Here is a 20,869-nt window from a genome sequence, read left to right on the forward strand (position 1 = left end):
AGCTGGCAACGCCGCAACGGTCGGATGCCTGACTTGACTTGACGCCACCGCTAGTCGAACCTACGCGTTCTCCAGTGATTACTCACTACTTGAACAACCTCCTACATACTCGCAATAACTTTCCCTTGACCGCATCAACACTTTACTCCGGCATTACTTTGGCTTTCCTCTCCTGTGGTCCCATCATCTCATGTCATCACGTTCGCCTGTCGACACTGTGGTACCTGTAAGGTAGAGGAGAAGATGCATCGCCTTCCACGAGCCCTCACTCTCCGCCACCAGCAGCAACAGCAACTCGCGGAGAGTGTCTGGCGACACGCGACCACCACCGCTTCGAGGCGCTGCGCATCACGACTTCCGCGAAGCCGCCCCGTCTCGCAGATAGCCCACATGCGGAGTGGTGAGTCAGTGCGCTTTCAGGCAGTTCGCTTCAAGAAACCCGGCTTCGGAAAGAGGCAACTGATCACCATCGCCCTCTACGGCGGTACTTTCTATGTGTACTGGCGCATGATTTCGAAGTACCTCGGCATCGAGATAGAGGAATTGGAGGAACTAGACGATGGTGCTGATGAGGAGGGCGGCGAGGAAGTGGAGGAGGACGACGACGGCTATGCTCATCCCGACTCGACCTTCATCCCTCTGACCTGGCCAACGAAACTCCCTCGCACTTTCTACAGAGGCTCAGATCCCGAATGGCAGGAGTTTATTAAAGTCGCCAAAGACCAGCCTCGACATACCAGAATACAAAATGAGCTGGTGCAGCTGGTGTATAGAGAGAGTATCAAGCATCCCGGTGTCGCGAGACAGCTGGGAAAGGACACGAAGGTTGGGAAATGGTGGCTCGATATATCATTCCCAGATGGTCCACCGCAAGAGTATGAGAGGAGTGGCATCGAGATCTCGGACACGTACATCGCCTGGAGTCAACAACGAATGAGCCCTGAAAATCATTTTCGCATGGTAAGAGCGCTGTGGCCCAAGGCGGCCTTCGACTCCCTATACGCAACTGGGAGAGTGCTAGCTGGAATCAACTATCGGAGAATGAAACAAGCTCTTGGCTGGGAGGGAAAGGACCCGTTCAGCCCAGAGGAGAGGATGAGACTTGCCATTGAGACGCACAACAAGCGGCATCACCCCAACGAAAGCAGTCGGAAACAAGTTGGGCAAGGGCAGCTGGAGCCAAATGCAAGTCCGGACGCTGTCAGTGGCAGCGGAGTGATTGACCCTGCCAAGTCTACGAGCGACGAAGAAAAGAAACTGAGATCATGGATGGTCGATGTGCCCATGCCTTCGGGCGATCAGAACTCGCTGGACGTACCTATCGCCATGATTGTCATGCAGAACACCCTCAGGAAGCAGTGGAATCCAAAGAATATGGAACCTCCGCGGGGAACGTTCGTGGTGCATGGGATGGTCGAGGTCAGAGGGCAACGCGGCAGAATGAAGTTTGATGTACGGTCTTGCTATGATCCAAAGGCGGGTAAGTTCACGAGTGTGAATGCCAACGTGCGGAGCTTCAAGCTTGTCAAACAGGCGCCGAGAGGAGGGCCGTGAAGGGAATTCAAGAGGCATCGTTTCGGTATGAATTTGCAGCGTTTGAGCGTTTGAGCGATAAGCTTTACAGATGAGCGATGCATAGCACTGGGGGGCTCTGTTTGAAATGATTGCCCGCTATCAATGTGCATGGAGCTGGCTATAGACTGTGAATCCCTTTTCAACATCTCCGTGCCCTTTCGATCAGGTTGTTGTTGTCCGCTGTCCGTGCCAAAGCCTTGTTGGGCTGGGAGCATAGCTGCTCGGTGAGACTTCTCCCGAGCCCGGAAGTCCAGTAGGTACAGGTCCTCGATCGATCCAGATTTCAACTAAGAATCAACTCACTCACTCCCTAGGAGGTACTAGTGGTACTTATGCTCTGCTGCTATCAGGTCAAGTATATATCTACGATAGGAAGAGTCAAACATTCCAGGTCTTCTGTGCGTGTCCGGTTGTTGTTGACCCTATAGCCTAACCTACCTAGTATACTGTACATCGAGTGCTATAGTTCGTTCTTAGGTGATATCTTATCCGGGAAACCAGCCAAAATTTTAGACCCTTGGCAGGGGTCTACCTTGGCAGGCTTGTATCGTAAGCACTATAGATCTAGAGGTGCGCTAGGCAATACGGATAGCCTCTAGGTGCTGTGAGCCAGGTGGTTCGGGGGTACGTGTACCTGCCTATATGCTACGCGATGGAACGGAGCAGAGGAGCAACAATATACGATAAACGAAAAGACCGTGAGTAGCGTGAGTATAATGTAGGTAGCTAGAGCGAGACGAAGTAGAAGAGGTACATGCCTAAGTAGGTAGGTAATCGATAGGTGAGGTGGCTAAGGTACATGTACCTCCTAGGCTACGGCTGCCCAAGGGAGTGATCCGGATCTTACTCCGGTAGCCCGATATTTCTTTCTTCTCAAGTTCTTATATCGAACTTCTGAAAAATTGCCTAGCAAATGTTATTGCAATTTGACCATATACCTCCTAGCTCGCTATCCTTATTCCCCTCGGCTAATACACTATAAGTAGGCCTGCTTGTAGCTTTGAAGACAGACTGCAGACCGAAGAGCGTACGTCGGTACTTTTTTTACTTAGCAGCTCTGTCTTTTTATCATACCTACCTGTAAGAACTCTTCTCGCGTTTATCATGCCAAGGATCCGAGGAATGACCTTTTCTTGGCCTTTCTTGAGCTTGCGTTTGCAGATGCTGATGTACCGCGCAGTCCTATCGATCCCAGTTGGATTCTTACCGTACAGAGCCTACTAGTTTCTGCATGAATAGTCGATCGGAAAGCTGCGCGGCTTTGACCTGTAAGAAAGATCTGTGCGCAGAGGAGGAGGAGGAGGAGGAGGAGGATATTCCAGTGCAAATTCTGCATTACTGAATGACAATGACTGTGTGTTTGGTCATTGTGCACGCCACTTCAGTGTAGAGGTGGCCGTCTTTCTTGCTTATATACACACCTGGTAGGTAGGTACATGTACATATACAGTGAGCCAAGACCGACTACATGTATTCGCCCTCCAATCGCAAACGTATTGGCAATGGCTTTGTTTCCACGCACCACTCGCTTCAACCCCGAAGTCCCGCCATCGATGCGGTTCGCTATGACAGTAGTATAGTCCCCTTCGACAGCCGGTTCGACATGATACTAGTGGATTGAGAAGCCTCGCAGTCGTGCTATTCAACGCTTCCCGTCCGGGAGAGTGGCGGCACACTGAAACAGTATGTACGTCTTTTGCGATGAATCCTACAGACGACCAACCGAAGATCACCAACGTCTGGGCCTTTCTTTAGACGCTAGGAGGGATCTCGTGGAACGACTGTAGGAGTGCAGAAAAAAAAATCTTAGTGCAGACTGTAGAGATGTTATAAAGAGCCTCCCGTAGAGCCGGTTCGTTCAGAATCCCATGTATGCAATTTTTCTTTGACCGAAACGAACGAAATCGCTGTCTCGAACGACCATCCCACGATGCCTTCTTTCCTCCGATCCCTCTTCCTCGCTGTCTTCGCAGCGGCAACGACTGGAAATGCGTTCTGGATGGCCTGCAACGGCGGCACTGATGGAGATGGCGGTTGTGAATTAAACGGACTTCACACATATTGCGTAAGTAGTGTCCCCCCGACAAGATTGCAGAAATTTCGAAACTAACGAGGTTCTTCGCTCAAAGTGCATCAAAGCTGAGCATACTACGAAAAATTTTGATCAACCTCGGGAAGTAGGCACTATTACCAAGAACGCGCAAGGTGTGGTTGCCTGTAGTTCAGGTGGCGAGCCGGGGGAACCTTACTGTAGTTGGTAATGAGGGGTGGGCGAATACAACGCCGCAGGAGGAGCTGCGAGGGGTCGTCAACCAGAACGTTGAAGGGGAGTAACAATTCTGCTCCGCATGGGGCGACGATCGGCAGGTGTACTGAAGGCAGGTCGACTTGCCATTGCGCTCAGGGGGGGTTTTTTTGAAACTTCTGGCCTTTGGGCGCATAACATTCCTGGCACCGGCGCCACACCTAAGACAACCGAGTTGTTTGCGCAAATGGTGACCGATGAATCACAATCGTGATATATGCCACGTCCTCAGTTCAAATTGAGCTCTCAAGGGTATTATTAGTAGCTGTCATCCTCATCATCCTCATGTTCTGCTTGATCCGCCTTCGGCTTGAAGATTTCTCTGCCAATCCTCCGTGGCTGAAATCCCTCAATTGTACCAGCGGCCAGAGACTCCTCAACATCAGCATCCGGTGCCTTTGGAGTTCTCGAAATGGTCCTCTTCTCGACGACCACATCGGCCATAACTTGCTTTGGCCTGAATCCTCCAGTCTTCTCGCCCCTTTCTGTGGCAAGTTCTGCATCGTTGGCCACTTTCTCTCGCCACTCGTCCACTCGCGCAGCCCTGTTCGCACGTCTGATCGCGGTATCTTCTTCCGGTGGCCTGTCATCTTGGTGGAGTACGATTTCGGGCTGCTGTTCGCGCGCTCGCTCCCAAGCAGGAACCTCGCTTAGTTGAGCTTTGATGAAAAGCCCTTTCTTAGCACATTCGTTGGAGCACCAGACTGCCATACCTTTCTTGAGCTTCCACTCTGCGGCTTTGCCCATTGTCTTCGAGCGGGGCTGGTTTGCACATAATGTGTAGCCACATCGAGCGCCTATCGTCCGTTCTTCGATCAGACTGTCATAATCTGAAGGTTGGAACAGCTTGATCAAGTGTGTGAAAGCAACCGCTTCCTTCGGCGTGAATGATGCGGCTGCAGGGAAGTCGATGAGCAGGGTAAGTGACTCTAAGATGCGCGCCTCGATGTCCTTTTGCGCTTGGATTCTGTAGGCATGCTGCAGAGCGATATTGAGGTTTTTACGGTCCGTCTCGGCCTTCTCTTTTTGCTCGTCTGTCAAAGCGGGAGCCGTCTTCTTGGATGGCTGCTTCAAACTCGATTTGAGTGGAAGCGTGGAGGCCATGATGGGGGCTGATGTGGTTGATGTTGTTGTTGTTGTTGTTGTGCATGCATGTGATTGAGTTGGTCGAAGTGAATGATTAATTTGAAACTGGCCCGAGAGTGATCGGAAACGGCGTATGGAAAATAAGGTTGCCGGAGCTGCCCGTTATGACGACGAGCTGTCTAGGCAAGTCAATGCTACAGCCTACAGTCAGGTATGCACTTTACGAGTGCGGTGTACCTCCACTACATGTCCTGTTCGGTGTCTGCCTAGCGACGCCACCGCGAGCATTTGCCCTGGAGCGAGCCAGCTGCCCACTGACGCTACATGCACTTCTCTCATCGAGCACAGCCTCCTCCCTCTCCTCTCGGCTAGGGCCGCATGGAAAAGCACCCAAGCAACAAATACAGCCCGCGTATCTTACTTGTTTCAGCAAGGCCGCGTCAACGACCGCCCACCACGAGCACCACACCGCACCGCACCGCACCGCCTACTGCCCCTACCTGCATCCACCCTCCGCCGCGTACGGGCTCCTCAACAGCGCGAGGTGGAGCACGTAATGGCGTCCTTGTTCAAGGTCAAGGCGCTGTATGACTTCGAGGCCAAGGAGGACGACGACTTGGGCTTCCCAGGCGGACAGGTGATCGATGTGACTGAGGAGATTGACGACAATTGGCTGGAGGGAAAGTACACCGACGCCTCCGGGGCGAGTCAGTCTGGCATCTTTCCTCGCGAGTTCGTGGAGAAATATGAGCCTCCCGTGCCCAGTCGTCCTACGAGACCGACGAGGCCGAAGCAGGAGCCAGTGCCGGTACCAGTGCCAGTGTCAGAGCCAGAACCAGAGCCAGAACCAGAGCCTCCAGCTTCTGCGCGTGCGCCTGAACTACAGAAAGACGATGCGGATGATGCTCCTGCTGTACCTGCGGCATCTAAGCCGCAGCCACCGCCTGTCGTAGAGCCTGTAGTTGTGGGCAAACAGGAGGAAGTGCGGTCGCCGCCGAGCAGCGTCAGGTCGCCCGTCATTCCAAGCGAGCCACCTGCTGCCCCGAAAGCTACGCCAGCGGAGCCAGCAACTGGTGGCTCGAAAAAACCGCCTCCGCCGATCGCGGCCAAGTCCAATGCTTTTCGCGACAGAATTGCTGCGTTTAACCAGCCAGCTGCTGCTCCCGTGGCGCCCATGGTTCCTGGAGGCCCTCGCTCTGGAGCCAACACCTTCATAAAGAAGCCTTTCGTAGCACCTCCGCCCATGGCGAACTCATATGTGCCGCCCGCAATCAAACATGAGCCTGTATACAAACCATATATCCGTGAAGAGGACCCAGAAATCAAGCGTAGGCAGGAAGAGGATCGAGCAGCGGCTGAGGCTGCAGGCTTCTCCGCGGTTGCAGAACCTTCTGGAGAGCCTCAAAAGGAGGACGAAGACGCACCAAAGCCGCAAACCTTGAAAGAGCGCATCGCGCTTCTACAACAGCAACAGCTTGAGCAGGCGCAGAGAAGAGCAGATGGTGGCACCAGGAAAGAGAAGAAGCCGGCGGCGAAGCAGGCATCTGAAGCTCCTCCTGAGCAAGGGCATTTGCAAGATCTGGATGCTGAAGATGACACTGCAGATCAAGAACACAGTTCAGTACCGACAAGACAATCATCAGAGGCCCCCGGAGAGCAACCCCGAGTCGCGGCTACACAGCGGAAGCCTTCTGTGCCACTCTCGCCAGTTCCTACAGTGCCAGAGTCAGAACTGGTCAGCGATGGAAACGAAGCCGATCAATCTGCTGCAGGCGAGACTACTGAAGATGACGCAGGTACGATTGGTCCGGAAGATAGCGATGAAACCAGCGCGCCACCTCCTCCACAGCGTGCTGCAACGGCGCCCAGACGCGAGCCAGAGCCAGCTCAAGAAGATGACAACAAGGAAGACGCCGAGGACGATGAAGACTCCATGGACGAAGAAACTCGAAAGCGTATGGAGATTAGGGCACGCATGGCAAAGATGAGCGGCGGTATGGGCATGCCTGGGATGTTTGGAGGAATGCCACTACCTGGGGCTACTCCTGTCAAAAAACCAAAGGAGAAGAAGCCAAGCGAAGATGCTGCGCCTACCTCACCCCCTCCACAGCAAAGGATCCCAATGATTCCTGTTCCTGGCCTGCAAAGAGTGCAAAGTCCGGAATCGGAGATCACCCACCAGGCTGAACGCGGTGCAACGGCTGGTAATGAGGGAGACGATGACCCATTGCCTCCACCACGTAGATCTACAGCCGAAGATCGTGGCCCTCCACCGCCAATACCCAAAGGTAAGTTGAAAAGAAGAAAGAGCCTTTGCTCGATATGTATAATTCCATCCGACGGCAAGCTGCAGTTGTGCCCAGCAGGCTGCAGGCAGTATGTTAGACGCATGCGGACAGCATTCTCTACCTGCCTTCTCCTTCCCTGTGGTCACATGAACTCAGGCTGACATGATTACAGAGTCTCGTCCTCAACCAGAGCGTGGTGCGCCACCTCCCGTTCCTAGCAGTGCTCAAACAAGCCGCACATCCACGATAGATACTCGCCCAGTGCCACAACCGCCGCCACACGCAACTCCCTTGTCGCCTGGCCCAGGCTCAGAGTCAGACGACGAAGCTTCAGTGCGCAATCTAGGATCGACGGCTGAAACACCTCTCGCCGAGACAGCAGTTCCTCTGCCCATACGCAATCCATCTGTGCGGGGCACGCCGTCGATACCTGGATCTGAGAATGCGAGATCGCCCGAGGGCAATCGTGCTTCTTACTTTGGCCTCGACTCACAGTCAACGACATCCGACAAGCGCGCCAGCCGAGCGCCACCTCCGGTTCCTGGCAGCCCATTGATAGCGGCCCGGCCTCCACCTCCGCCTCCGCCAGCCGCACCTTCTCGAGCCACCACTGACTTACAGGCCGGCGAGAATGAGCGAGAGAGCGAATATGAAGGTGACTATGATACGGATATCGCATCAAGTGCCAAGCACAAGGATGCCCTGAAGGCCGGAACACATGTCAGAGAGGCCAGTCTGACCGACAATAACTCAATGGGCGATCCCACATTGCGATCTCCACCGCCTCCGCCGCATGGCACTGCTCCGAGGTCCGTACCTCCACCCCCATCTGCTCCTACCTCAGCTGGCCCCAAGACTCCAGCATCGATGGACGCACCCAGAGCGCCTCCTCCCATCCCTCCCACAGCTACTCGTGTACCAGTTCCAGGTGACGATGACTATGATCCGTACCGATACGACAGCTCTCGTGGGCCACCTCCACCTGTTCCTGGCGCGGTTTCCATTGCTGCGCCGCCTCTGCCACCTCCGAGACAGCCGGAGCCTGAAAGCTCTGCCGATGATGACGATGATCTCTATTCCAAGACACCTCCTCGGAAGTCTTTTGAAGCGCCACCTCGTGCTGTACCCGCCCCTCCGCCAGCTCAACCGCCGCCACCAGCACGCGTCGCGCCGAGAGAGTCACTCGATGTGCAAAGATCGAACACAATATCCCGTCGATCGATGGACCAGTCAAGGCCCTCAATGGACAACGCCTACATCGCTCGTGACTTAGATCTAGCTGAGTCTACAACTTGGTGGACTGCCTCACAGCCACTGCCACCTTCGTTGCAGAACAGGCAAGGCGTTGATATCTTGTCCGAATCTGAACAGTCCACGGCATCGAAGCGAGGCGGCCGAAAAGAGGTCTCGAAAGAGATCTATATCCTCTACATTGACTACAGTCAGACGATCATCTCGGTGCGTTTTGACGCCAACAATCCCGCCGATGCTCAGATCGAGCAGCAGCACCGCCCACCACCTCCCAAACCACGCCAAGACCAGCTCGAGACGTACTGGCAGCGTTTCGGACGCAATATTGCCGAGACAGTGAACGCTCTGGGACACGCAAAGAAAGACACATCAGTGGGCAATGCGTCGCCTGCGGCTCTGCCAGCCGAACTGATCAAAGGTAATCAGCAAGCTCTTCAACCGGTGGGAAATCGGGCGTACGGTGCTTTGGTATATGCAAATCTCGCCAACGCGTCCACTCAGCAGCACGATGAGATTCGCCCCGGCGACATCCTGACATTGAGAAATACCCGGTTTGAGGGCACACATGGCACGATGAAGCATAAGTACAAGCAGGAGTATGGCAGTATGCATGTTGCGATTGTTGAAGAGTGGGACGGTACGAGGAGAGCTATCCGAGCTTGGGAACAAGGTCGTGAGAAGCAAAAGGTGCGGAGCGAGAAATTCCGACTTGGCGACTTGAGAAGTGGCGAGGTCAAGGTTTGGAGAGTGGTTGGTAGAGATTGGGTTGAGTGGGAAACTAGTCAATAGGCGTGGTGAAATTCCACGGATATTTTAATGTAGATGTCAGCGTCGCAACGCATTGTTTAGTACATGATGCTTATAGAATTGCATGCAGCGATATGAACTGCGCTTTGTAATTCCATGTTGATGTCTAAGATTGCATATGCCCACTTTCACTTACAGATATGGCTTACGGCTGACCATGTTCATTGCGTATCATGCTCTACAGGATTCGAACAGAAGAGCTAAGCCTGAGAATCGGCCTGGGGTTTCCGACGTAGATAGAGTAACGAGAACCTACCCTATACTCGCAATCGTTTCCGTCTTTGTTGACTCCTCAGCAACGACGATTCCCCTGCGCAATCCAGGGTCAGAATAGGCAGTGCTGCGTACCAACATCGTCCTATCTTGATGAGCCTCACTTGCAGGACTTTTTTGCCAGTGGACCTGCGACTACTGCGTCTTGTGTGAAATAAATCCTATCGTGCTGGCACGAGTAGGGTCACGTGAAGTTCTTTTCGATCTTCCTTTCTTTTATTTTTTTTGCAACTCCGCGGTGCAACTGGACCATCGGATGCGGTCAATCGCTACGTCTTCCCCTGTGATCATAGGCTGTGCGATACATGACGGCGAGATAGCCACAGTAGCAAGGTCTCAGGGTCCCTTCAGCGCCCCTTGTGGCATCTCGTTGCCTCGTCCTGGGCGCCGTTCTTCACGTAGCGGTCCGATGCCTCTCGCAAGATCAGTGTGCAAGTGGACAGCATGAAGTGCGGCGGTCCATTGCGTCTTCGTGACTGTACGCTGTATGACATATTGTTGTAAGGGATGGTTGGAGTAAACTACGATTCGTGCCCTGAGCTGGTGCTCGGTCAAACATCCTGTCGCAGAGTTGATAGTGTTGGTAACTTCCGCTCGCTAGTGTGGTGGTATTCAAAAAGGTACTTGCTGGATCGACTGTTGATCTCGGGCCCTTCCGAGAGCTTTCTTTAGAAGGCATGTGTGTTTGTTAGCTTATCGAAGCCGCTTGGGAAGTACTTATTTTCGAGCTTGCAAATGCACTCCTCTTCATGCCGTGTACATGGCGTCGTCACGACGACCCACTTCCCGAAGATCGAGCCTGTCTCTAGCACTGGAGAGATGGAAGCAATTCCTGGCGAAGAAGCTGGCGTAGGAATCGTGGACCACGGAGATTTGCGAGGGCTTATCACTGTCCTGAAGTACCAACCTCATCCTGGATACTGGGTGGGTGTGGAGTAGGACTTGTGTTCCTGTAGGAGCTGACTCGATGACAGCCCGCCAGGAAGATGAGGCTCGCGTTAGCTTTGCTGACTAGACGTTTTGCTCTGCCTCCATGTCAGTAGTGAAGGTACACATTAGCATCTGCGGAGAAATTAGGGACCAAACAAATATGTGCGACCGTCATGTCAACGGCCACAAATTCGTAGTGATCCGATCGCAGGACACCCTCTTCACGTTCTAATGACCAAACCCATTCTGTAAGACTTGTTTGCTTGCGACTCGTATGACGAGTTCGCGTATTCGAAGTTTGAGCTCGCATGGGATGCCCGCGGATGGTGGCTACGCTACCATTGTCAGTGCTCAAACCTGCGTATTGCTTGATCCCGCAGCGAACGGAAGGAAGCTTGCGCACTTGGTATGTGCTTCGTCGCGACGAGGATTTGCCTCGGCCGTCTAGCTTGCCCACCAAGGCCCCCGGACACCTTCGCCACATGCCAGTCTACCAATGGTGAAGGTCAAACACGGATTGATCTGATGGTCAAGCACTATCCTGACAAGTCTGAGAAGACTGGAAGGTGAGAGTATGTACCTTACTCCCTCTCTCCCCCCTCTCTCTCGCGCGCGCGCAATGCCTGGCGCCAGCAGATCCTCACGCCATCACTACTCTAGAGAGCAACCCTGCCGGGGTCGTTGTGGGTGAACTGTCTCGCGATTCGCTCACAAATCTCCGACACAGGTCTGACAAGGGCATCTTTGAGCTCATGATCAGCGCAGTGGTGCGTAACGGCGCCGCCACGAGGAGCGGGTTCACTGGTCAGGGAGTGTATCATGCCCCTCACAAGAAACGGCCTGGCCTAAGTTCGGGCACATGCGAGCACGGCATCAATGCAGTGGCCGTGGCGAAACCAGGTGGCCGGGCACGAGGTGTGGAAGTGACCAAAGTGCGGATAGGCGCGTTAAGCGATGAAGCTGAGTTGGTGGGAATGCTGAGGCACTGTCTGGCGAGGACGAGTCTGGCAGACGTGTCAAGCCGAAGCGAATGGAAGGCGGACGTCTCTGATGGAAAGGTGAAGGTGATGCACGGACCACGTGTTCGTGGACACGGCTTCGCGGAGAGGACCGTACCTGCTAGCTGAAGCTTGCACAACTCTGGTCGTAAGGAAGGTGCCTCCCACAGTCCCACCAGTAGGTAGGGAAGGTAGGCAGTAGGCGTTCTGTGTAGGTAGGCACGTGCTTGGCGCGGCCAACCTGTTACCTGAGCTTGCTGACAAGCTACAGTAAGGTAAGGTAGGTAGGTACCTCATGTAGAGTCGGTCGTACCGGCTGCAGATCCTCTGGCCATGTCGTGCGTCCTTGAGGTGCTTGTATCAGCGCCGCAATGCGTCTAATGCCCGGTTGAAGAAAAGGATCACGAAGAGTCGTAGGGCAGGACAGAGGCAGGGCAGAGGCGGAGCCGCGGAGGCAGAGGCAGAGGCAGGCCAGGGCAGGGCAGGCCATGTCTGAAACGCGCCGCTCGGGGTCATGAGGACATCAGGACATCGGGAGTCGTCTCTAGCAGTGCAGCAGCAAGCAGCAGAGCCCGCCCGGCCAGCAGTCTCCAGATTGACAAATTCCGCATTCGTGTTGAGCGGCGTCGGAGGAAGGATCTCAACCGCGCAAATGCTCCCTGATGCATCTGCTGTTGTTGTTTGTTGTGCAGTTCGACGCGGCTGCTGGCATGTGTTGGGAAGCGCCGAGGACAATAGAATTACCTACCTCCTACAGGTACCTAGGTCTAGTACCCTAGGTTTACAGTATGCGTGCGGCCGGGCGTCTCGGGCCGCAAGGACCAAGGAATTCGCATTTTCGCACCTTGAGTCCATGGCTGACATATTGACCAACTGCAGGGATGGGCACGTACAGTACAGTAAGGTCAGGTAAGGTAGGTAAGGTACTTCTACATAAGGGCATCAAATGATACTACTGTAGCGTTGGAGGATCGCTCTGCCAGACTGACTAGGCTAATCAGGTAGTAGGTACTCGGTAGGTACCTCATGGGCGAGAAGCGGAATCACGATTCACGACTGATATAGTCGCAGGAGCAGTTGGCGTGCAGAACTTGGGCCACGAAGCAGGCTGTCCCGAGGGCCGAAGGATGGACACATACATAGAACTGCCTGACGTACCCTGCCAAGTTTCGACATCGCAGCGCCCGTGTTGGTGCTATGTATCGCGGACTGTTCAAGCCTACCTAGTTCTGCCTTATGCTGGGCATGGGCATGGGCATGGGCGTGGGCGTGGGCGTGGGCGTGATGGGCGTGATGGGCGTGATGGGCGTGGTGGGCGTGGTGGGCATCCGGCAAGTCTTGCTGTGAGTAAAATAACATGAAAGCGTGCTGCTGCTGCTGCCGGTCCCATCACGTGTGCGCACAGTTGCATCGAGTCCAATAGTCTAGCGGGGCCCAAGTGGCGGTGAAAGGGTGCCTGACAGTGCCAACAGAGGACTGCAGCCATCCGCCCATAGTTCTCACTAGTCCCCCTCGCTCCCTCCCTCCCTCGCGGCCCCCCGCCGCCCAGGGCTCCATACATGGAGTTGACTTCTAGAAAGGCGCACATGAGACAGGTCGTCTTCGCTCTGGCTTTGTACGTTAGTACGTGTGATGGATACTGCGGTAGACTGGCAGTGGGCAACGCATAGCACAACGCTGACGGCGCATGATGATGGATGATGATGGATGATGCTGGGCCCTCTGTCGAGCACCGACAACCAGCCAGCCATCGGTGTGTCGACTACGGTAGGGTAGGCTATATTGGCGCGCAGTGGGACGGACTCGAACGGTTCAGGTAGTGAGAGAGAGAGAGAGGAGCTGTCTGGTATCCAATGGACGGGCGGTGGCAGGTCAGCCTGGTCAGGTTCCAGCTTCGCGATCAAGTAAGTGCTCTCTCGGAGCTTCCATCACAACCACACTGTCAGTGTACCGTGCAGTGGGCGGGCGGGCTAAGTATATCCATTCGTGGTGACAGCCGCGGAATGTGACTCTGGATGAAAAGAGTCGGATAGGCAGGCGGGCAGGTAGGCGGCTGTCTCTTTCGAGGTGCAGACATCGTTGGGGCTGGCGACCACGCTAATAACGTCGCCGGCACGCGATTGGCTGGATGCCAGACCTCATCCTTCGGCGTTGGCATCGCCGACTTCACTTTTCTCAGCCATATTATGCAGGCCAGAACATGGATTCGAGATCGAAGCAAGGGCTTGTTGGGTCGGCCTGCGCAGTTGCAGCAGCCCGCCGCAACAGTGCTTACAGAGTGGGACGGCCTGAAACTGGAAGGAATCAAACTAGATCGAGGGCGGCCGCTCCATTCCGGCGCGAACAGCGACGAGTACTACAACTTCATCAGCAGAGGAGCAGGGATGCGCTAGTCCGCAACGCCTCAAATCATGATGAATATGTCCTTGAGAACAAAGGGAGCCGAGCTCAGCGGCTATGGAGAGCAGTCGTGGAGGCACTGGCGCGCTACCGGATGCACATATTGCGCAAGTGTGGCGGCTGGTAGCGCCCGATGACATGCCCTGACGGCTCTCTCGCTCACTCGCGCGCGCGCGCGCCCTCTCTCTCCCTCCCTCTCACTCTCTCCCGTGTGTGAAGAGAGACCACATCATCAAAACTGTCAGCACTTCGCGTGACTTGCTGCATCCGCGCCGAAAGCCGTGTTCAAGAGACCCTTTTGTGACAGGTTGAATGCGCAATGATCAGCTGGCCATCTCTTGGGACCTGAACTAGCCTGGTCGCGGCAAGTGGTGCATGCAACTGCATCGGGTTCCGGGCCGATCGGGAGACTTCCAGGGCAGTCGTTTGGTAGGCTGCTTCACCAAGAGGTGTCGTCGAAGCTGTGCCAATCCTCCTACTTGTCCATGGGTTGATCATACACACCGGACTATGGAGGTGGAGAGGGCCCTCGATAGATCGTGCACGTCCACCCTGCTGATCAGTGGGCCTAAACGGAGCGATGCGTCTTTGCGCTCTCAGCGACGAGCATCGGTTTGCTAGAATTGCAGCTGAGTAATATCATCGACTCTGCCAGGATTTGGCACGCTGTGGCTGTCTGTTCGCAGTACGCAAGGAGGAACGAGAGAGAGAGAGAGAGAGTAGAGAGAAGGGAGAGGGAAAGGGAGAGGGGGGCAAAAAAAGAGGATAATCCGTTGACTGCCTCCTGGCTTCGGGGATTGAGATAGGGCGCATCATCTGGAGAGCAGACTAGACATGCAGCTTTCCACTGCGACCTGCGAGGCGGTAGTGTGGCCTGAGCGCTGCGCTTTTCGATACGATGAATACTCTGAGGCTGACCTCGACCCAACGAGCTGGTAACGATAGCCAGTCCTGGTAGTCAGTCTCTGCTGCTGGCCAAGGGCGGTGGTCATGACGCCTGTTAGAAGTAGGACACGACGGCCGCCTACCCCTACCAGGTAGATGCGGATCTTGCTGCTCCCTTGGAAACATCATCTTGTTCTGTTGGGTCAAATCAAGAGTAGTCGTCCGGTGCAGAGATCCTGTGCTTCTTTAACTTTACCTCCGGCTCACTGCCACTCTAACAGACCTTCTTTGTTTACAGCCTCATCCGCTCTCCGCCACAGGGTAATACTACACGGGTGTCACGAACACGACCCAACTCAGGTCTTTCAACGTCCACCGCAGCACCCTGCAGACACAAGCAACACCTCCTACTATCAACATATATCGACTTCGGGCACATATCCACTCGTTCAACTGCTCCGCTGTCCAACAGCCTGATCATTCACTACGCACAATCGACCTGAAGAGGAAGCAGCAGCCAGCACAAATTCAGGCTCTGCACGCTGGTACGACTGCTTCGAACCACATTGGCATCCCGGAACGGCGTCTTGCTGCTTCGCCCACGATCGTCCCAGCCGCGTAGCGCAGCGATTATCGAGACTCGGTACTTGAGAGGTCGGTCAGTTCAACAATCTGAGATTCCATTCGTCCCCATTGCAAGCATCCGCCAGATCGCAGCGACGACTCGCGTCATGCTGCCCCGCTGGGTTCCAGCATGGCAGCCTCCGAAACAGGTGTCGAGCGCAAAGCGCTGGTCGACTCACGAGGCATATACATTTCGCAAGCTCCAGTCCCTGTGTCTGCTGCGGCGTGCTGCAACATCGGAAGGGCTGCGGCGCGTCACCACTTTCTCAGGGCCTCGATCAGCGCTGTAGTCCCATCACTACCTACCTAACATGACCTCTGATCACCTCTGCACGCATACGCACATTTGGAAGTCGCTGACGGTTGCTGACGAGAAATTCAGATCAACTACACGTTCATCGACGTCAAAACAAACGCTACGGCATCGGAACATTTGGAACTCAAACCGATTTTGAGTATTGCCTTCCCGAAAGTCAGCGCTGAGAGCCGCTGCAAGGCGTCCAGCGGGTCATCTCGATACTCGGCCTTCAATTCGTGCGTTAGCGACGGATCCGCCATCGTGCCGTTGGCTGAAGCCGGGCCGAACAAGAAGCGGACCGTGTTGCGTCGAGCTTGGGCCTGCCCTATCGCCTATCGCCAAGCGAGCAACAGATGAACGAGTGAGCCCGCTCGGTCGCATTCACGCACGACGCCCGCACCAAAACGAGAAGGCGCGTCTGCGAGAGCGAGAGATTTGATTCCCACGACGAGCGCCACGCGAAAGTCAGGTAATCGAGCGAGCGACCAGCGTCCAAATCGGCGCACGCTCTCAGCAACATCCAGCTTGAACGATCGACAACGGCACAGGCCGAACATATGACCATTGTGGTGACGATGGAGCAAGGTAAGCAAGCAAGCAAGCACGCTTAAATGCGGGACCGAGCACTTGCAGCAGCACCAGCAGCACCAGCAGCATACGCACACGCACACATTCCCACCAACCACCCAACTTCCATTCCCACTCTCGCCCTCTCCTGCTCTACTCCGCTCCGCTCGCAGAAGGCAACCAGGCCCTCCACTCGCACACGCCGTGCGTTACGTGTGGTTGTGCAACGTTGCCACCGACGGGCGGGCTCCCCCCGTCTGTTCTGTCTTGTCGTGCTGGAACGGGTGTTTCACATCTCGCCCAGAAGGTCGAGCAGCCACGTTTGTGTGACACCTGCGAGGCAGCATGCTCACGTGCAAAAGCGCCCTCAACGAATGCCAGCGCGGACAGCCAATGCTTGTATCGCGGTTATCGCTCTGCAGGAGTTTGCCGCAAAGGCGCTGCACTGGGCCCCATTTTGCTAACGTGTCAATGCAGGACCAATACTCCAGCAGCACATTCCGATCGACCACTACTCGCTCCCTTCGGAACACGACTACAACGACCACCAGTATGCAGGCCACGCGCATCATTCCTCCTATAATCCAGGTGGAGCTGCTGTTGAGCACCTCCGCCGCGAAGCCTCGACATCGCTCCAGGCTCCCGCTGCATTCCCCTTCAATTCTGCAAATGGCGCATCAGGAGCTCGCTTCGACCCAGCGCGAGGCGTAGTGGCCGAAAACAACAAGTAAGTACAACGCGTGTCATTGGTTGTCCAGTGCGCGCACTTCCCTGCAAAAATCCTGCCCGCAGCTGGAGGCCTCTGGCCGAGAAGGACGCGTCTGGGTCGGCCCCAGGTCTGCCACCGCGCGCCCTGCGGCAATTGGTTTGGTCCAGCCAGATACATGTGTGCTCCAGCTCCTGCTCCTGCATCGTCACCAACCAGCACAGCTGTTACACTGCGACCCGACAGAGCCCCGTTATCCAAGCACATCGGCCGGTGTGTGTGTGCGCGCGCGCTCTGACGCTGATCACACGACGGATCGTGTCAGCCTCGGTGCTGCAGAGCTGCAGAAGGACTGACGCCTGCTCGTCGGCTTATTCTGTCATCTGCGAGACGTTACACACACACATACCTCACACGCTCTGCAACTTCTCAGCTCTGGCCTCAACGGCTCCCGCCAACCGTGTGCGCCATCTTGACACACCAAGGGCTAACGTCTTATCTGCAGCTATCAAACCTCGAATATTTTTGCCGACTCCAGCTCGGGCTCCATGAGCTCGCCCTCGAGTGCAGCCTCATCCTCGCTCGCTTACACAAACTATCCTCATACCCATTGCACAAGTATTCCCAGCTTTTCCGGATCTGTACAACAACCCCAGGCGTTCACGCAACTACCCTCGTATAATAGTACGCGGGAACTGCCAAAGTAAGTGCACACCGGCGTACAGCGTCAAATGCCACACGCTCGGTCATTGGTTAGAGCTCACACACATGCTTGGCAGTTTGGATAGTATTGGCAGTGGTATGCCGCCGCCTGCGATACGGCCCTCATTCTCGAGCTCAGCGGCCGATCGTGAAGCTTATTCCAACTCGACTCCCTTCCTAGCTCGAACGCAATTCTCACCGGGTTCCGCGCCTGGGTACTCGTCCTTCGCAGACACACCGCGAACATCACTTGGACTCAACGGCCTGTCACTGCACCACAACACCTATGCTCAAGCGAGTCACATGGCTTCATCACCAACGTACGGCGGCCAACAGAATGAGTGTAGCAACTTCCCGTGGCCCAACCTCGAAGTCCACGCCGAGATGACCTGCGAGGGTGAACCAGTCACACCCGAGGTCCATGCCAAAGTCGAGAAAGGCTTCTTCTTGTCTACCGTCGACCAGAAATGGACGTGCTACAGACGCAACTACTTCTCGGTGCAATGTAGCTTCGAGTTGCACCCGAACATCAACAATGGCCGCATGCACCTCAAGCGGAACAACGCTTCGCACACGGAGCCCATTCAAGCGATGGGTATGCGCCTGTCGGCTGCTGTAGATGGATCGCAGGGCAAGAATATTGAGTTGGTACAGCACACACCGAAGCGCGACAACGGGCCGAAGAACAAGATCGATGTCACCAAAGTCCTTCCCGCGCCATCTGTCGGTCGGAACGATCACGGAGTCCCATCACACGGTATCTACCAGGTCCCGTTGTCAACGTTCCATGCGACTGGCCAGGTGCCAAGTCCCTTCCTTCCGCTTCAGTCCAGCGGCGACGGCTCGAATGTGGCATCTTCCGTGGCCGCCCAGGCGTCCTCTTTACCGGCACAGTACGGCTATCCGCCCGCGTCACATCTGCCTCAGCCGGGTCAGAATACCAATCACACCTTCGAGCGGGTGCAATTCAAGCAGGCCACAGCTAACAATGGTAAACGCCGAGCATCTCAACAATACTTTCACCTGATTGTGGAACTTTTCGCAGACGTTCGAAAAGACGGCAGCGCTGATCCCACGTGGGTCAAAGTTGCTCATCGTGTCAGCGAGAAGATTGTGGTACGCGGTCGGTCACCAAGTCACTATCAAAACGAGGGCCAACATCAGAATGGTCGCAGTGGCAGCACCAGTGGTGGGAGTGGCTACGGTGCGGGAGGTGGCTCGACGTTCGGCAATCTCTCCACAGGCGGTTTCCGCCAATCTGGTACCTCATATGGGGGCGGTCTCGGCGGCGGCAACTACCGTACCAACAACACGTACGGACACCACGCATCGCCTGATCACTCCGGCAGCAGTGCCTCGAGCGTAGACGGAGGTGCCGATAACGAATACCAGGCCGATGCTGCCATGTCAGACGCAGAACGAAATGACATACAAACGCACGAAGGATATCGTTACTACCCTGGACCTTTGTATGAGGGCATACAGCCAGGTCTTCCCTTGCCCAAGATTGAAAGTGCCGCACGATACTCCACCGAGCCGTCGCAATGGACTGCCAAGTATGAATCCTCTGATACCGGTCCTGGTCCCGGGGCCCACTGGCATCAGCCTGGCGGCATGAGTAGATTCCAAGGAGTCGACTCCAGTCGTGGTTACTATTCCGATCAGCTTGTCACTACGTACGCTGGTTGAGATTTTTTTTGTATCGCATGAAAACGCAGTCGACGGCAAGGCAAAGAACAGTACAGGCAGGAAGCCTGTCCCTTCCATGTTGAGCGAAAGCATGTTCGACGCTAGTTTCCTTTGTATCGCATGTGCTGCGTTGGTCATGGAAGGAATAGACCACTTGCATCGCACAGTGCGGGCGCTCGATGCACGTGGTATGCGTAACGCTACACCACAACGACGGACATCACCACCACCACCACCACCACACCCATGGAGTTTTGCTATGGTCTTCGCTTCTCACAATACCCTTGGTTGGCCGACAGCTACAAGCATGATTATTTTAATACGTGGACTTCAGAGGTGACTCACGGCGCACACTTTCGGCATTTTGCGCGGAGCGTTACAGCAGGAAGTAGCATCAGGGCGTAAAAGAAGAGGGCGGGGAGGGGGGAGGGGGGAGGGGGGGAAAGCAGGGAAGCTTGAACAAGCTTGATTGGCGTATGACAGAGATGGCTGAACAGAAGCTGAAGCTGATGGAATGTGCGACGATGGACAAAGAAAAGTGTGTTTTTTTGGTTTTGTTTTTTCACTCTGGCGAATTTCTCTCTTGTTTGCTTTTCTAATGATGTAACGAACCGTGTGTGTTTGTGACTTGCATGAATATCGACAGCAAAGACGACCAGTGAGCAGAAAAAGACAAAAGGTGTCACAGTATAGTAGAAGAGAAGAAGAGAGAGAGAGAGAAAAAGACTTTTATTGTAAGAAAACATACGAAGATGTTTCGACATGGGCTGCCAACGAGAGAGAGAGAAAAGAAAAGAAGAGGGAGATATGATGATGATGATGACGATGATGATGCTAATGATGATGTGCTCGAGCGCTCAGTAATTTCGAGCGAGGGGAGGGGTGGGGGGTGGAAGAGCCAATATGATCGAAACCGAGAAAGGCCGATCTTGAGAAACATCTCTCTGTCACAAATTCCCAGAGTTTCGAGTTTCTGGTGGAGGTGGGGGGCAGAGAGGAGGGGGGTGTGTGTGTGTGCTGGTGGTGGCTGGCTCATTGCACGTTTTTTTATTACCAGTCGGAGATTTTCAGGTAGGTAGCTGATATATAGTTCCTAGTGTCTTTATTTGTGGGTGTGTGGGTGGGTGTATGTGTGTAGTGGTGGCCCCGATTGAAATACAATGCAAGGAGGCCAATTTTCCCAGACTTGTACCTGTTTTGCCACCACTCGCAATCACTTTTGTTTTGCAGGTCCAGCTCAGGTATATGTATATTATGGTTCTTTCTCGGGTGAGAGGTGAAGTGTGAAGTGAAGTGAAGTGAAGTGAAGTGAAGAAAGTGTGAACTTTAAAAGCAGGCCACGCGATGAAGAGGGTAATTAATTGAGTTTCAATGGATCTTGTTTTCGCCGGACAGACACGGCGCCGACAAGAAAATACGATGAGATCAGCTCTAATCTCGGACAAAGCTTATTCCGATGGACAACGCATTCTTATTTGATGATAT

At 54.6% G+C, this 20,869-nt stretch overlaps 6 protein-coding genes across 6 annotated transcripts; 5 read left to right on the forward strand and 1 right to left on the reverse strand.

Annotated features, from left to right (window-relative positions):
- Window positions 1–135: 135 nt before the first annotated feature.
- Window positions 136–1,923, forward strand: SEPMUDRAFT_150658 (uncharacterized protein). The gene has a single exon (XM_016906318.1). The coding sequence runs from the start codon at window positions 244–246 to the stop codon at window positions 1,552–1,554; it is 1,311 nt and encodes a 436-aa protein (XP_016758734.1). The 5' UTR covers window positions 136–243; the 3' UTR covers window positions 1,555–1,923.
- A 2,074-nt stretch (window positions 1,924–3,997) lies between these two features.
- SEPMUDRAFT_134929 (uncharacterized protein) lies at window positions 3,998–4,984 on the reverse strand (the record flags this gene model as incomplete). Its single annotated transcript, XM_016902668.1, has 1 exon — window positions 3,998–4,984. One exon carries the CDS (start codon window positions 4,982–4,984, stop codon window positions 4,139–4,141), a length of 846 nt encoding a protein of 281 aa, XP_016758735.1. The 3' UTR covers window positions 3,998–4,138.
- Window positions 4,985–5,214: 230 nt separating this feature from the next.
- On the forward strand, window positions 5,215–9,382 carry SEPMUDRAFT_69906 (uncharacterized protein). The gene is made up of 2 exons (XM_016909881.1): window positions 5,215–7,254; window positions 7,427–9,382. The coding sequence occupies exons 1-2, from the start codon at window positions 5,523–5,525 to the stop codon at window positions 9,292–9,294; spliced, it is 3,600 nt and encodes a 1,199-aa protein (XP_016758736.1). The 5' UTR covers window positions 5,215–5,522; the 3' UTR covers window positions 9,295–9,382.
- A 3,367-nt stretch (window positions 9,383–12,749) lies between these two features.
- Window positions 12,750–15,420, forward strand: SEPMUDRAFT_119150 (uncharacterized protein; the record flags this gene model as incomplete). Its single annotated transcript, XM_016901480.1, has 2 exons — window positions 12,750–12,856; window positions 15,159–15,420. The coding sequence occupies 2 exons, from the start codon at window positions 12,750–12,752 to the stop codon at window positions 15,418–15,420; spliced, it is 369 nt and encodes a 122-aa protein (XP_016758737.1).
- Window positions 14,871–20,219, forward strand: SEPMUDRAFT_150659 (p53-like transcription factor). Its single transcript, XM_016906319.1, has 5 exons — window positions 14,871–15,452; window positions 15,805–16,305; window positions 16,765–17,014; window positions 17,499–17,696; window positions 17,773–20,219. Exons 2-5 carry the CDS (start codon window positions 16,278–16,280, stop codon window positions 19,382–19,384), a joined length of 2,088 nt encoding a protein of 695 aa, XP_016758738.1. The 5' UTR covers window positions 14,871–15,452; window positions 15,805–16,277; the 3' UTR covers window positions 19,385–20,219.
- SEPMUDRAFT_119151 (uncharacterized protein) lies at window positions 15,553–16,077 on the forward strand (the record flags this gene model as incomplete). The annotated part of the gene is made up of 2 exons (XM_016901481.1): window positions 15,553–15,708; window positions 15,805–16,077. The coding sequence occupies 2 exons, from the start codon at window positions 15,553–15,555 to the stop codon at window positions 16,075–16,077; spliced, it is 429 nt and encodes a 142-aa protein (XP_016758739.1).
- Window positions 20,220–20,869: the final 650 nt, after the last annotated feature.

The sequence above is a fragment of the Sphaerulina musiva genome, assembly GCF_000320565.1.
Source record: "Sphaerulina musiva SO2202 unplaced genomic scaffold SEPMUscaffold_8, whole genome shotgun sequence".
NCBI lineage: Eukaryota > Fungi > Ascomycota > Dothideomycetes > Mycosphaerellales > Mycosphaerellaceae > Sphaerulina > Sphaerulina musiva.